The following is a 13,606-nucleotide window of genomic DNA, read 5'->3' as shown; positions in this document are numbered from 1 at the left end:
ATCGATCTAGATATGCTATCAGCATGGCTAATTTATTTTGATGACAAGTACTCCAGTATAAAATTATAATTCAGTAAAATTGTACCTCATATCGGCAGTCTATTGGCAGTATATGTCGGTAAACCATTTGGGATCTCAAGATTGTAAGCAACGACTTTTCTTCTGCCATGTAAGTATTTATGAAATTTTGCTACAGTGAATATGATACTTGGAGCCTCCTTTCGATCTGTGAGTACTGTCTCTCGCCTGGTAGTAGCGTTCTAGATGCATGAGCAATCGTTTTTATTTATTTTTTTTGTACCATCTAGTATTATATGAAGTATACAAGTTCCAATACCATATGAGCTTGCATCGCTCACTACTATTACTTTCAGCTTTGGATCATAGTGTGTAAGAAAAAGATCCAATATTAAAATATCCTTGATTTCCTCAAACGCTGCTTGGCATTTAGGCGTCCAATCCCAGGCTTTTTCTTTAAGTAATTCGTTCAGTAGGGCGTGCAAGTAAAGCATGTTCTTTATGAAGACGTGGTAATAGTTAGCCAGTCCTAGAAAGCTTTGGAGAGCTTGCACATTATCGGGAGCATGTTCTTTATGGCTTCTGCTCTCTCAAAGTCGTGGTGTCTACCATTTTTATCAAAAAACGACGGGGATCTGTAAGTGCATGTCGCTTAAATCCACCTTATAAAATTTTAAACCACCGTTTAGTTTGTTGAATACCTCCTTTAGTGTGGCAAGTGGGATAGTGGTAATCTTTTAGAGCTGCATTCAGGCCTGTGGAAAAATCTGTACATACACGAATCTGATTAGTCTTTTTGGTCACATATACTGTAGAGGTTGCCCAATCACTGGTGCTTACTTTCGATATTATTCCAGCTTTTTGTAGCCGATCAATTTTCTCAGTTGCCGCAAACGGGACGTTTTGTTTCTTCTTGAAAATGGGTAGAGCGTTCTCCTTCAGTTTGAATCTGGCTATAGCCTTGGTACATCTTCCGAGACCTGATGAGAAAACTTCTGGAAATATTTCTTATAAGCTTATCAGGGAGAAAGTATTTAATTATTGAGAGGACATTTCCAGCTATTCAATACTCTATCAAAATTAATTTTAAAAATGTGTTGCTCCCCATATGAAGGTATCACATTGGGGAAGATTTTTTTTACTCATGTTCATCCCTAACAAGGAAGATAGCAGGAAGGGAATTCCAAAGTCTAGCTGTTTGAGAGAAGAAACTATTAAAGTGGAAGACTTTCTGGTATTTGGGGACCTCAACAGTGAAGGGGTGAGATCTTGTTGCTAAGCAGGTTTGTCGGGGATATGTACGTCGAGGGGGCACAGGTCCAATGAGGTGATTATTTCCAAATGCTTTCTTCCTATCCATTCAAAGTATCAGGAATAAAAATCAACACATCTCACACACACACACACACACACGCACACACACACATGCGCACGTGCGCGCACATATATATATATTCTCGATAGTACATGTGTGTTTCTATCACTCAGAAAGCATACTAATCACTGACATGTGCAAAGCGTATCATCAATAATGCAAGCTGTCTCATCGCCTTACAAGACATGCACAACGACATAGAAAAATTCTGAATCTCTACTTGCCACCCTTTGTCCTCTGAAAAATAAATCATTTGCGAGCTAAAAAGACATAAATCTCGTGTAAGAAGGAAGTGAATTTTTTTAAAAGGTCTATTTTCTGCATGTATATAACAAGTGAGACGACCATATACATATAGTCGTCCACAAACAGACTATTTTGCTGTATCACACCTCTTCAGTGTGGCGAAATCAGCACACATCCCAAACCCGGGATTGAACCAACAACCAACACGTTGATAGTCAGTGGCTCTATCTATCAGGCAACGAGAAAGGCCTACTGGATTCTTGTAAAGGAACAAAAAGGTGGAAGAAGGCCAGGGAAGAGTTTCTTTTCCAAGAGTAATCAAAAATCATGATGATGATGAAGTTGATGATTATGATACAAGGAGGAGGAGGAAGGGAAAGTTTAGTCATTACAGAAAAATAACAGAGCACATCAAATGTTAAATTATTCCACTAAGCAATTAAACTGTGCTAATTTTGAACTTTGATTAAAAACATTGATTCAACCATGAGATTTTAATTTTCCTACCACATTCAACTAAAACATCTTTACAAGATATTACTGATCAAATATCAGACAAAATGGCGAACATAAACTAGAGTTATAATAGAAACAAATATAAATAATACTTATGTATGTCACTGTATATATATATATATATATATATATATATATATATATATATATATATATATATATATAAATGAGTACTAGCAAAGATACCTGCGCTTTGCACGGGACTTCGCTATACACTTGGATATTCGTGAAGCGGGTAGCTGAGCATAAAATAAATCCTGACCTTAATCTTTGACCTTGATCTTGAAAAATAGTGTTCACTATCCCTAGGTCGGAGATCATCATCATGTTAGGTTCGGTCATGATCGGTCCAGTGGTGTGGGCTGTAGGAAAATATATGACTATGACCTTGACCTTTGACCTTAACCTTGAAAAACAGTGTGCTAGGTAGGGCATCATCATGCCAGGTTTGGTCATGGTCGGTCTAGTGGTGAGTATTGTAGGAGAGTTGTATACACACACACACACACACACACACACACACACACACGAACGTTGCTACTTTATATAGATAGATATTAAGATGTTTTTGATTTTTAAATAATTAAGCTTTTAATTTCAATGCCAGTGGAATAAATAACTCAGTTTTATCTCTACTTATATATAAAGGCACTTTGTGTGTTTATGTGTGTGTGTGTGAGAGAGAGAGAGAGAGAGAGAGAGTGTGTGTTTCCTATTGATTTTGAAACACTAGTTATATATATATATATATATATATATATATATATATATATATAACTACTTCATTTATATATATATATATATATATATAACTACTTCATTTACTCACATAAAATTAATATACGAAAGTATAGATTTATGTGTAAACTTTAAGTATTTACTTCAAAAGTGCTCAATATGTAGGTAGAGCTAGTTAGTAATTTATAAAATATATATGGCGATTAAGCTACACTGAATATTCGGCGTTTCATCCACTCTAGGATTCCTCAGGCTTATGCGCGAATTCTGTGGTTGTTTAATCGTTTTTATATGGTCCTCTTCTATTGAGGATTTAGTTAGCCAATCAGCTTTCTAGTATCCACCGCGCCCCTTCCTATCTGCCAATGGGCATGCATGTTATCGGACAAAGGATCTGTTTTAAAACTAGGTTAGTGTTTTTTTTTTATTGTTAGTTTATATATAAATATATATGTGTACATACATATATGCACATATATATACATATATATATATATACATACATACATATATGTGTGATCGTTTATGTACATTCATGTTTATTTAATTTATTTATATATATATATATATATATATATATATATATAGAGAGAGAGAGAGAGAGAGAGAGAGAGAGAGAGAGAGAGAGAAAATTGAAGAAAATAGCTGCTTTACTTTCGTGATTAACCCAGGTCAAACGTCAATAATGTCTTCTCTCGTTTTTGTGAGCTGCTCATATAATTTCGACGTGATGACATCATTAATTCATCCAAAGAGAATCAATAAGATTCCAAGAAAATCAGTAAGCATAAATTAATCCCAAATTGGTTCCAGTCTTGTATACAAAATACCAATATCTCGAAATAAGGTCACAAAACACACGTCATGCAACAATGAAGTTCACTATGCTATGAACTGTAATCTATATGAAGCAACTGATGAGGAGAAACACACATCTTCTTCGATATAAATAAAACAGATGTATGCATGTGTGTGTGTGTCTGTGTGAAAATATTTAACCGATAAACTCTTAAACTACTGATCATATGACACTGAAATTAACAGTAAACAGTAGTAATACACCAAGTATGGATTATAAAAAGTAAAATGTTTGTTTGAATGAATAACGTGTACAGAAATATGGCGACATATTTCTATTACTTTTGTGCATGCGCAAATCCATTCATAGTTTGAAGTGGTTTAATTTCGATCTTTCTTATTTATCTGTTGATTGCTCAAATAGTATAGAACGCGTCTGGAGCGCTAAATGTATGGGTTTTGATTCTAGCTGATGACACCCAAGTCATTTTTTAAAAACGTTTGAAATCAGTACTATATATATATATATATATATATATATATATATATATATATATATATATATATATATATGTATATATATATATATATATATATATATATATATATATATATATATATATATATAAATGAACGTGCCTCTGTGTGTATGTGTGTGGGTGTTTGTGTACATTTCAATATAATTCAATACGCAATAAAATTTTCAGTCTACAGACTCGACATTTGATATACAGAGTACTGAGATTTGGGAAAATCTTTGCGATCGGTTTTCGGCCAGAAAATTGGCTGTTAAGGAGTCAAAGTTCAACGATTTGACGTTTGAGAACTATACCAAACTCCTCCGCCGATTTGGGGTCTAAACACTTGAAATTTTAGATATAGGTTCCTTGGACATGGATCTAACTTAATAACTTGATTTGAGCCCAAAACAATAAATGTTAAGGGGTCATAATAGGGGTCAAAGTTAACAAAATTGACCGCTTTTTTTTTTTTTTTTTGCTCAACATACACCTCTAAACACCCGGGCAACGCCGGGCTGAAATACTAGTATATATATATATATATATATATATATATATATATATATATATATATATATATATATATATGATTTTCAATAGAGAATTGGTTTTGTAATAATAAATGCGAAATGTGCCTTTAAAATTTTTAAATATATTGTTATCCGTTTTCTGCTACTAGTAATATACAGTGCATTACCAAAGTCGACCAAAGCAAGAATTTATCTAATATGTGTTTTTTTTTTGTTTGTTTTTTTCATGTTTTTTGTTTTTTACTCATTTTTACTCATTTTTATCATGAACAAGGCATATTGCCATTTGAAACATAAAGATTTACTATTTGGGATCGTGCTTAACAAAAGACTATGAGAAGCTATATTTAAACTTCTACACGCACGTACGTCAATGAATCGAGGGGCACAAGTGCTATGAGTTCATCAGAACATATCCCATTACAGTACTTATAAAAGAGACACAGGGATGCAACATTGCAGCAATCGAAGAGGAGTTGGAACTTGACCGACAGCGCAGGATCATATTAGATTTGAGACTCTTTTTTGGACCCTATCTATGAGTGAACGGTAGATGTACCAAATGTGATGACAATATTCCATGCATAGGTGAATTGTGGCTTTGTAAATATATAAGATGCTCTCTAGTGCAAGTAATTTTCTATCAGGGTAGAGGGGGCGCAGATCCTTTGCAGCAGTCTTGGCAATGTCCTCAATATATTTGTTCCAAATCATGTTGATTATTCCAGAACTGAAGAGAACCATCACTACCGAAATCAGTGTGATGTCAAGAGTGTCACAAGTATTGACAATTTTTCATGTAGTATTCAAGTGTACTGATTTTTGTCAAAGATAAATCAGAAACTGTTGGAGATTCATCATTGAAACTGAACAGTCATTCAGCACAACTAAAGACACTTCTCTTGTTTCCTCTGTCTGCTTAGTATCAGATAAAATTTCCATGAACAGAGTTTCTTTCAAAGAATTCCTACTTATGAAAAACATTACCATCAGACTGCTTCCATGCAGACTACAACATGATCGTATTGACATCAAATATAACAAATTGTTCTCATAAGTAACCAATGTTTGTTCATTCGATTTCTCTTTCTCTCTTTCTCTCTCTTTATCACTCTCTTTCTCTCTCTATCTATTTATATATATATATATCTATCTATATCTATATATCTATATATATATATCTATCTATCTGTCGGTATATATATATATTTATATATATATATATATATATATATATATCATTGGCGTCCACTGATTATGTCTGATCTTGGTTCTGTACCCTGAAGGGGGAGGCTGGTGATGGATGGCTCAGCCATTCTTTGCATCAAATTAGCTTCTCCTGCCACGACTGATGGAGTTTATCCTCATCTCACTTGAAGCCCGTTGGTGACCTGGTGTTTACACTGATACTTATCAGCCACTGCCTCCCAGCTTCCAAGGTCTATGCTGGCCTCTTTCATATTTCTTTTAAACAAGTTTTGGAATCCAAGCTGGGGATGACTCCATTTTCTCTTGCCAATTATCAGTTTTCGATAGAGGTCTTTTGGAATCCTGCTACCTTGCATCTGGCAGACATGTCTAAGTCAGAGCAGTCAATGCTGACAAGAGAGTGTACATAGTGGGTACATCCGCATGCTTAAGGACCTTGGCGTTGATGAAATTTGACCATATGATACCCAGGATTCTCCTCAGGTTGTGCATGTGAAAGGTGTGGTGGTGGTTTTCCTAATGTGCATACAGCATCCAAGACTCACTGCTGTACAGCAGCATGCTCAGGAAGCCTTATACACCGCCATCTTAGTCTTGATTGTTAATTTTCTGTCTCCCACACTCTGAAGGCAAGTCTGGCGAATGTACATGTTACACAACCTATGTGTCGGTCGATATCTGATCCTATGTCAAGATTGTCTGTTGCAATTGATCCCAGGTATGTGAACACTTTCATGGCTTCAAGTTGATAGTTGTTGATGGTGATTGAAGAGGGGTGATTGGTGTGAATATGTGCAGAAATTTAAATGTAATGTTAACAAACATCTCGCGACACAACTCCCCACTTTGGCTGCTCCTATAAGTGTGGCCCATAATTCACAGTAGCCCCTTACATTTCAGTGGCAATGTTCTTTGTTTGTGGTAAATATAAGTACAAATAAGAAAACAGGAAAAATATTTTTCCAGGAAAACCTATATGCTGGGTAAATGCAATTTTCAATATCCTCTCATAATATTCTTTATCATTCAACTGATAATACCCTCATCTTATAAACCCTTATCTCTGAGTGGATTTTGTGCTTGATAAATGCTTGCTTGTTAAAGAAGAATAAATGATTTTTTGTATTGTTTCGATTATTCAGACTGCTCTTCTCATCTTGGGTGTTATTTTCGCAATGTTTCGGTCGATGTAACCTCCGACCTTCGTCAGATGTATTTTGTCAAACTCGAAGATCTTTCTGTCAAGCTTGGGAATCTACAGAGAATTTTGAACGGAACTCTTAATTTAATCCACAGAAGTATCATGCTCTCATTCCATTGCCGAGGCTTGAACCTTCAACCTCCGGAAGAGTGTAACTTTACAACTAAATTTTAAGTATTCTATCTACTACACCAATTGTGGACATTTCTAGCATGAATTCTACGTTGACAAAGTTCAAAACAGACTTCGTAATCTAGTAGCCCTTTTCTCTTCTCTGCAGCCTCTTTCCCACAGAAGAGACGTTGCGAGTCTGTCCTTGCTCTATCGCTATTTTCATGGCAAGTAGTCGACTGAGCTTCAATCTATACCCCCCTCGCCAATCCTTCACAAAATAACACTGGTCAAGCCCAAATCACTATCAATAAATTCCCCCACTTTCTATCGTTGCCTAAACCTAAACATGGATTCCATGAACAAAGCTTCTTCCCTAGAACTGCCTGCCTGTGGAACTCTGTTCCGTTGGTCAGCTTTCCAGTTGACTACAATATCATTATCTTCAAGTCCAATGTAAACAAGTTCTTGTTCAGCTGTCCTCGTAAATTATATAATCATACCAAATTAATTCTACAAACGATTATTACACAACTGTCATAATGACTACAATACACACACACACACACACACACACACATTAATCCTATCCTCGAGTTGCTTCCGGGCCTTGATATGTGGTGACCTCTTTGTAAAAAAAAAAAGGCAGCTTATAATTTCTGTAAATTATGTTTTGATTTCTGTAAATATTGATGCATTTTCTTTTCATCTTCCTTTTATTTCTGTTCCAGCTACCATGACACAAAACATGCAAATATCCTCAATTCTTTGTGGATGATTTCTATTACATTTCTCTCTATTGGTTATGGAGACATTGTACCAAACACATATTGTGGAAGAGGAATAGCCATTTTAACAGGCGTCATGGTAAGTCTGCGAATTCTTGCACACATTTTCGCATTATTACAATTAAAATAATAATAATAAAATAATAAACACAAGATTGATATAATTATCAATTTAACTTGAAACGTGCATTATATTAAAAAAGAATTATTAATGCAATTATGCATATGAATTTATTTCAGCAGCAAATAGTTGCCTTTATTCATTGTCTCTGCCTGGATAATGTACAGGTTTTTATGCATTACAAAATATCCATATAAACATCTTATTAAAAAGCATCGTTACGTAATAAATTGGGACATCTAGAAAGTTAAAAGTGATTCGGACACATGTGTCTTAAAAAATACAATATTAGACTATTTCTAAAACATGGCTGTTTGCATCACTTGCAACATGTTAACTTACCGGTTCTAACTCATACGGAGAGCGGCCATATTTTTGTCAGCCAGTAAAAAAAATTGATAAGTAAATATTCGATATATATTATTCCTTAATTGGAATTCATTTTTTGAGATGAGCATTATATATATTAATTTATTTTTTTTATTTCGGACTATTATTCTCATCTTTATTAGTTGTTGTTTTTCATCTTTTATTGGTTTGTTTATTCACAACGTTTCGGCCAACTATTTCTCTGGCCTTCGTCAGGTGGTAACCGCGACGGATAGGAACTTCGAATCTCCTAACTGCATTCTCAGCCATCACTGCCATCCGTAGTTGTTGTCGTCTCACCACATTTTGGCCAATTAACCTCTGGCACGCTTTGGCTGGGATTGAAACCGCTATCTTCAAACAATGTTCATCTGGAACTGTAGAGATTCAACGTCTCTATCAACTGTGCCATGGGCCCCAAAGCGGTTTCAATCCCACCCAGGTTAATTGGCCAAAATGTGGTGAGACGACAACAACTACAGATGGCAGTGATGGCTGAGAATGCAGTTAGGAGATTCAAAGTTCCTATCCGTCGCGGTTACCATCTGACGAAGGCCAAAGGAATTAGTTGGCCGAAACGTTGTGAATAAACAAACCAATAAAAGATCAAAAAACAACAACTAATAAAGATGAGACTAGTAGTCCGAAATAAAAAAATAAATTAATATAAATATTCGATGTTTAACACATGCTACATTTTTCTCTAAAATTAATGCATTCGTGACAAAATATGAAAAACCATATCTGAATCATCCGGTTAGAAACGGTTTTCAAAAGTCAAATGTGTGGATTTAAGCTTGATAGATGCAAGTCATTCTAGAAGACTTGTAGAGTTGGAGAAATTGATTTTGAAATCAAACATTAAACCCAAATAAAACATCACGAGAAGGCAGGGGCAGATTACAGAGGTGTTGGAAGTTCGAAGAAATATTTTTCATGAACACTTGGTGATAATTTTTTCTTCATCGTTAATAACACTCAGAGCTTTCCAAATGACCCAATTTATTATGTGTATATATATATAAATTTTATATATGTGTGTGTGTATATATGTGTGTGTGCATGTATGTGTATTATATATATATATATATATATATATATATATATATATATATATATATATAATACATTGATGATTTTTATGTGAACATAAAATAATTTGCTGTATTTCTTATCATATGTATCATCAGAATTACTAAGATCGTTCTTGCTTTTGTTTACAATAAAAATCCATTTCTTAATTAACGTTAACAGAATTATTTGCATATCGACACGTATACATAAGGTTATCAAATAACAGAAAGTGTGCTCTGTGAAAAGAAAAGTAGTATACAAATAATATTAGTCACACACACACACACGCAAACACACACACACACACACACACACACACATACACACATACACACACACATATATATAAGCATTCATATAAAATAATCTTTCTCATATTATAAAGCTGTTGTATTTATTCTTGGTTTATATATATATATATATATATATATATATATATATATATATATATACATACATACATACATATATATATATATATATATATATATATATATATATATATATATATATATATATATATATATATATATATATACATACATACATACATATATATATATATATATATATATATATATATATATATATATATATATATATAATAGATTGGCATGTAAATCTTTTCCACTTGGTTCAAATTCAATTTAGATTTTATATTTTCTTTATCAAAAAATCTGAACAATTAAAAATAAATAAGATTTTATTTTAAAATATTTTAGCAATTCCATCTGTTGTGGTATTATGTATACTGCTTTCATTTCAAGCAACAGAAAGAGCTATAAATTATCGCAATTTAGTTGATTATCCAAGAGTATATATATATATATATATATATATATATATATATATATATATATATATATATATATATATATATATATATATGTATTAAGTTAATTAGTTAAAATACGCTTACTCGTTTACAAATTTCGAATTCCTATTGCTTAATGAAAATTCTTTTGGAAATAATTTTTATGAAATATTTTCATAGGAAAATGTTTAAACTTTAATGATTCTTATATATACACACATACATATGAGGACAATTATGTGATATGGTATAAATAATCATTTTCATGAATATATATATAACTATTTTTATAAAAATATTTTAATACTTTCATCAATATGTTTTCTGTTAATCTAGACTCATCAGTGTGGCTATATATAAATGTTCCACTGATCGCAACCCCCAACTGAACTCAATTATCATCCATCGCTCTTCTTGTCACAGTTATATAGAATAGAAAAATAAATCCTAATATACTTTATGTAGCGAATATATAAGCAAGGTGCATTCAATTCATTCGGCAATCTTTATCGATGTAGTTATTGGGATGAGGGAGATAACACTAATTACATAATTAAAAAATCATAAAACAGTAAAACTACACTTTTAAATATACAGCTGAAACGATGTCAGATAAATCGGCAAGATGCGAATAAAAGGATTATTATAAAATAACGTTGCTTATTTGTGCATTCATTTTTTTTTTTTTTTTTTTTTGCGGACTGTTATTTTCATCTTCAAACTTGTTGTTGTTGCATCACGTTTCGGACAACTCATCCTCTGGCCTTCTTCAGGTAGTTAACTACGATGGGATAGGAATGCTTAGTCTTGTAACTGTATCCTCAGTAATTACTGCCTTCCATAGTTGTTGTCGTCTCGTTTTAACCAACTAATCTTCTAGCCTGCTTGAGTAGGATTGAAACCGCTATCTTACAACAATGCCCACCTGGAACTGTAGAGAATCAATGTCTCTATCCACTGTGCCACGGGCTCTGAAGAGCGATCAAAGTTAGATTTTATGGTCTTATAAATCCAATTTTGTGTTCTTATCTGGTCTTCCATTGTCGAGTCTATACCAAATGGTATTATAGATTACTAGCAAAGATACCCGTGTCTCTATGGGGCTTTGTTGTACGCTCAGATACTCGCTTTGCAGGTACCCACGCATATAGCAAAGTCCCGACCTTAACCTTTGACCTTGACCTTGAAAATAGTGTGCACCATCCCTAGGTCAGAGATCGTCATGTCAGGTTAGGTCATGATCGGTCCAGTGGTGTGGGCTGTAAGAGAGTATATAGACTAAGGCTATGACCTTGACCTTTGACCTTAACCATGAAAAATGGTGTGCACTATTCCTAGGTGGGTTTGGTCATGGTCGGTCCATTGGTGATCTGTAGGAGAGTTGTACATACAGACACACCCACACACGCGAATGCTACTACTTTATTTCTCTCTCTCTCTCTCTCTCTCTCTCTCTCTATATATATATATATATATATATATATATATATATATATATATATATAATTATTTTTTTTACTATAATAATTAAATACCTACAGACACTAGTGTTTCATCCTTTCGGGAATCTCCAGTGCAAGGTGTCACGATTAACACCAGTCGATTCGAACCCCGCAACACGAGACATCTCTGGCTCGATTAGCAAAGACTGTATCAATTCGGCTATCATTAACCGCGTTAATTAACGTTGAATTTAAACATTTTAATTTTAAATGTTCATTTACGTCAGTCAGACAGTGATCTAATCGTTATTATGTAAATAGAGTCATAAAAAATAAATAAAATATAACTTGCTCTCCTATGATTGAGCACTATCAACGACCCTTGTTGAAATTCAATTATTTTCAATTTTTCTTCTTCTACTGAGAATGAAAAGATAAGGCTCCTTCTTTCTCCACTTTCTAATTTATCTTCCCTATTTTTTCCCTTTCGTGTCGCCATGCACTTTCTCTCCTCTTTTTCCTCCTCTTCCTCTGATCCCAATGTTTATATATTCATTTGTTTCTGTGACGTCACGCTAGGGCTTGATAATTTGCATACGTGTCAGTAGCTTTGTTACAATAATTAATACTAATATTTATAGGACAATCCTAACCAGATGAAAATGCTTGATATTCAAGGTAGAACATATGACGGAAGTTAAAATTTTGCAAATTAGAATTTATAACATTTATTATTCGAAACAATGGATACAGATTAAAAATGATTATTTCTTTATTACATGGAGTTTCAAAGAATGGCACTTATCCTCAGAGGAAAAATAGTTAGCAAAATAACATTTTATATAAACTAACTATAAGTAAGTACATAGTTTGAAACTTCAGATTATGAGAGAAGCAATGTTGTAAAATAGTTTTCAAAGTCTGTAAATGATTTTAGGAGGCTTTGAAGAAGTAATCCGATTCAGGATTCTTGAATAAAGGAATTGTCACAAAGGAATCGTGTATCAGCACTGCTTGTGCATAAAATGTATTTTCACACATATCAAAAGGACTTTAAAGAGGTGCAGTATTAGTCCAAAAGGATGTGTCCATCATATTATCCCCTCCCTCCAAATTTTTTTCATTTTTGTAATGTTTTAGAACTTGATAGGCGTAAGTCAACTAAACATGTTACATTTGTACATTAAAGTTGGTTGATTTGTAAAGTTCTTTTGTTCGCCAGCAGTTAGCTCAGATGATTACAAATAAGGCTGGAGTGTTAAATGTTTTGGTTTCTATTCTAACTGATGGCACCCAGTTCATATTTAAAAGTACTGTTTTTTTTAATCACTATTATATATTGGATGCGTTATAATATTCAATAGAGAATTGCCTTCATAATAGTAAATACAAAAGCTGCATGAATTAAAATATCATTTAAGCGTATTTTAGGACCAAGCAACGCCAGGTGGCCTGCCAATATATATATATATATATATATATATATATATATATATAACTACTTCATTTGCTCACACAAATTTAATATACGAAAGTATAGATTTATGCGTAAACTTTAAGTATTTACTTCAAAAGTGCTCAATACGTAGGTAGAGCTAGTTAGTAATTTATAAAATATATATGGCGATTAAGCTACACTGAATATTCTGCGCTTCATCCACTGTAGTATTCGTCAGGCTTATGCGCATAAGCCTGACGAATCCTACAGTGGATGAAACGCAGAATATTCAGTGTA

At 33.4% G+C, this 13,606-nt stretch overlaps 1 protein-coding gene across 2 annotated transcripts in view; it reads left to right on the top strand.

The window, feature by feature from the left end:
• Positions 1-13,606, top strand: part of LOC145266837 (uncharacterized) — a 791,045-nt gene that overhangs the window by 549,973 nt on the left and 227,466 nt on the right. For both annotated transcript variants that reach the window (XM_080122656.1, XM_080122655.1), the window contains exon 4: positions 7,995-8,130. In XM_080122656.1, coding sequence (XP_079978782.1) covers positions 7,995-8,130 — 136 coding nt within the window. The remainder of the gene's footprint in view (positions 1-7,994; positions 8,131-13,606) is intronic.

The sequence above is a fragment of the Euprymna scolopes genome, chromosome 4, assembly GCF_053919585.1.
Source record: "Euprymna scolopes isolate OS-2025 chromosome 4, ASM5391958v1, whole genome shotgun sequence".
Lineage (NCBI taxonomy): Eukaryota > Metazoa > Mollusca > Cephalopoda > Sepiida > Sepiolidae > Euprymna > Euprymna scolopes.
Note: the sequence above shows the minus strand (reverse complement) of the source record. Positions and strands in the feature narration are given on the sequence as shown.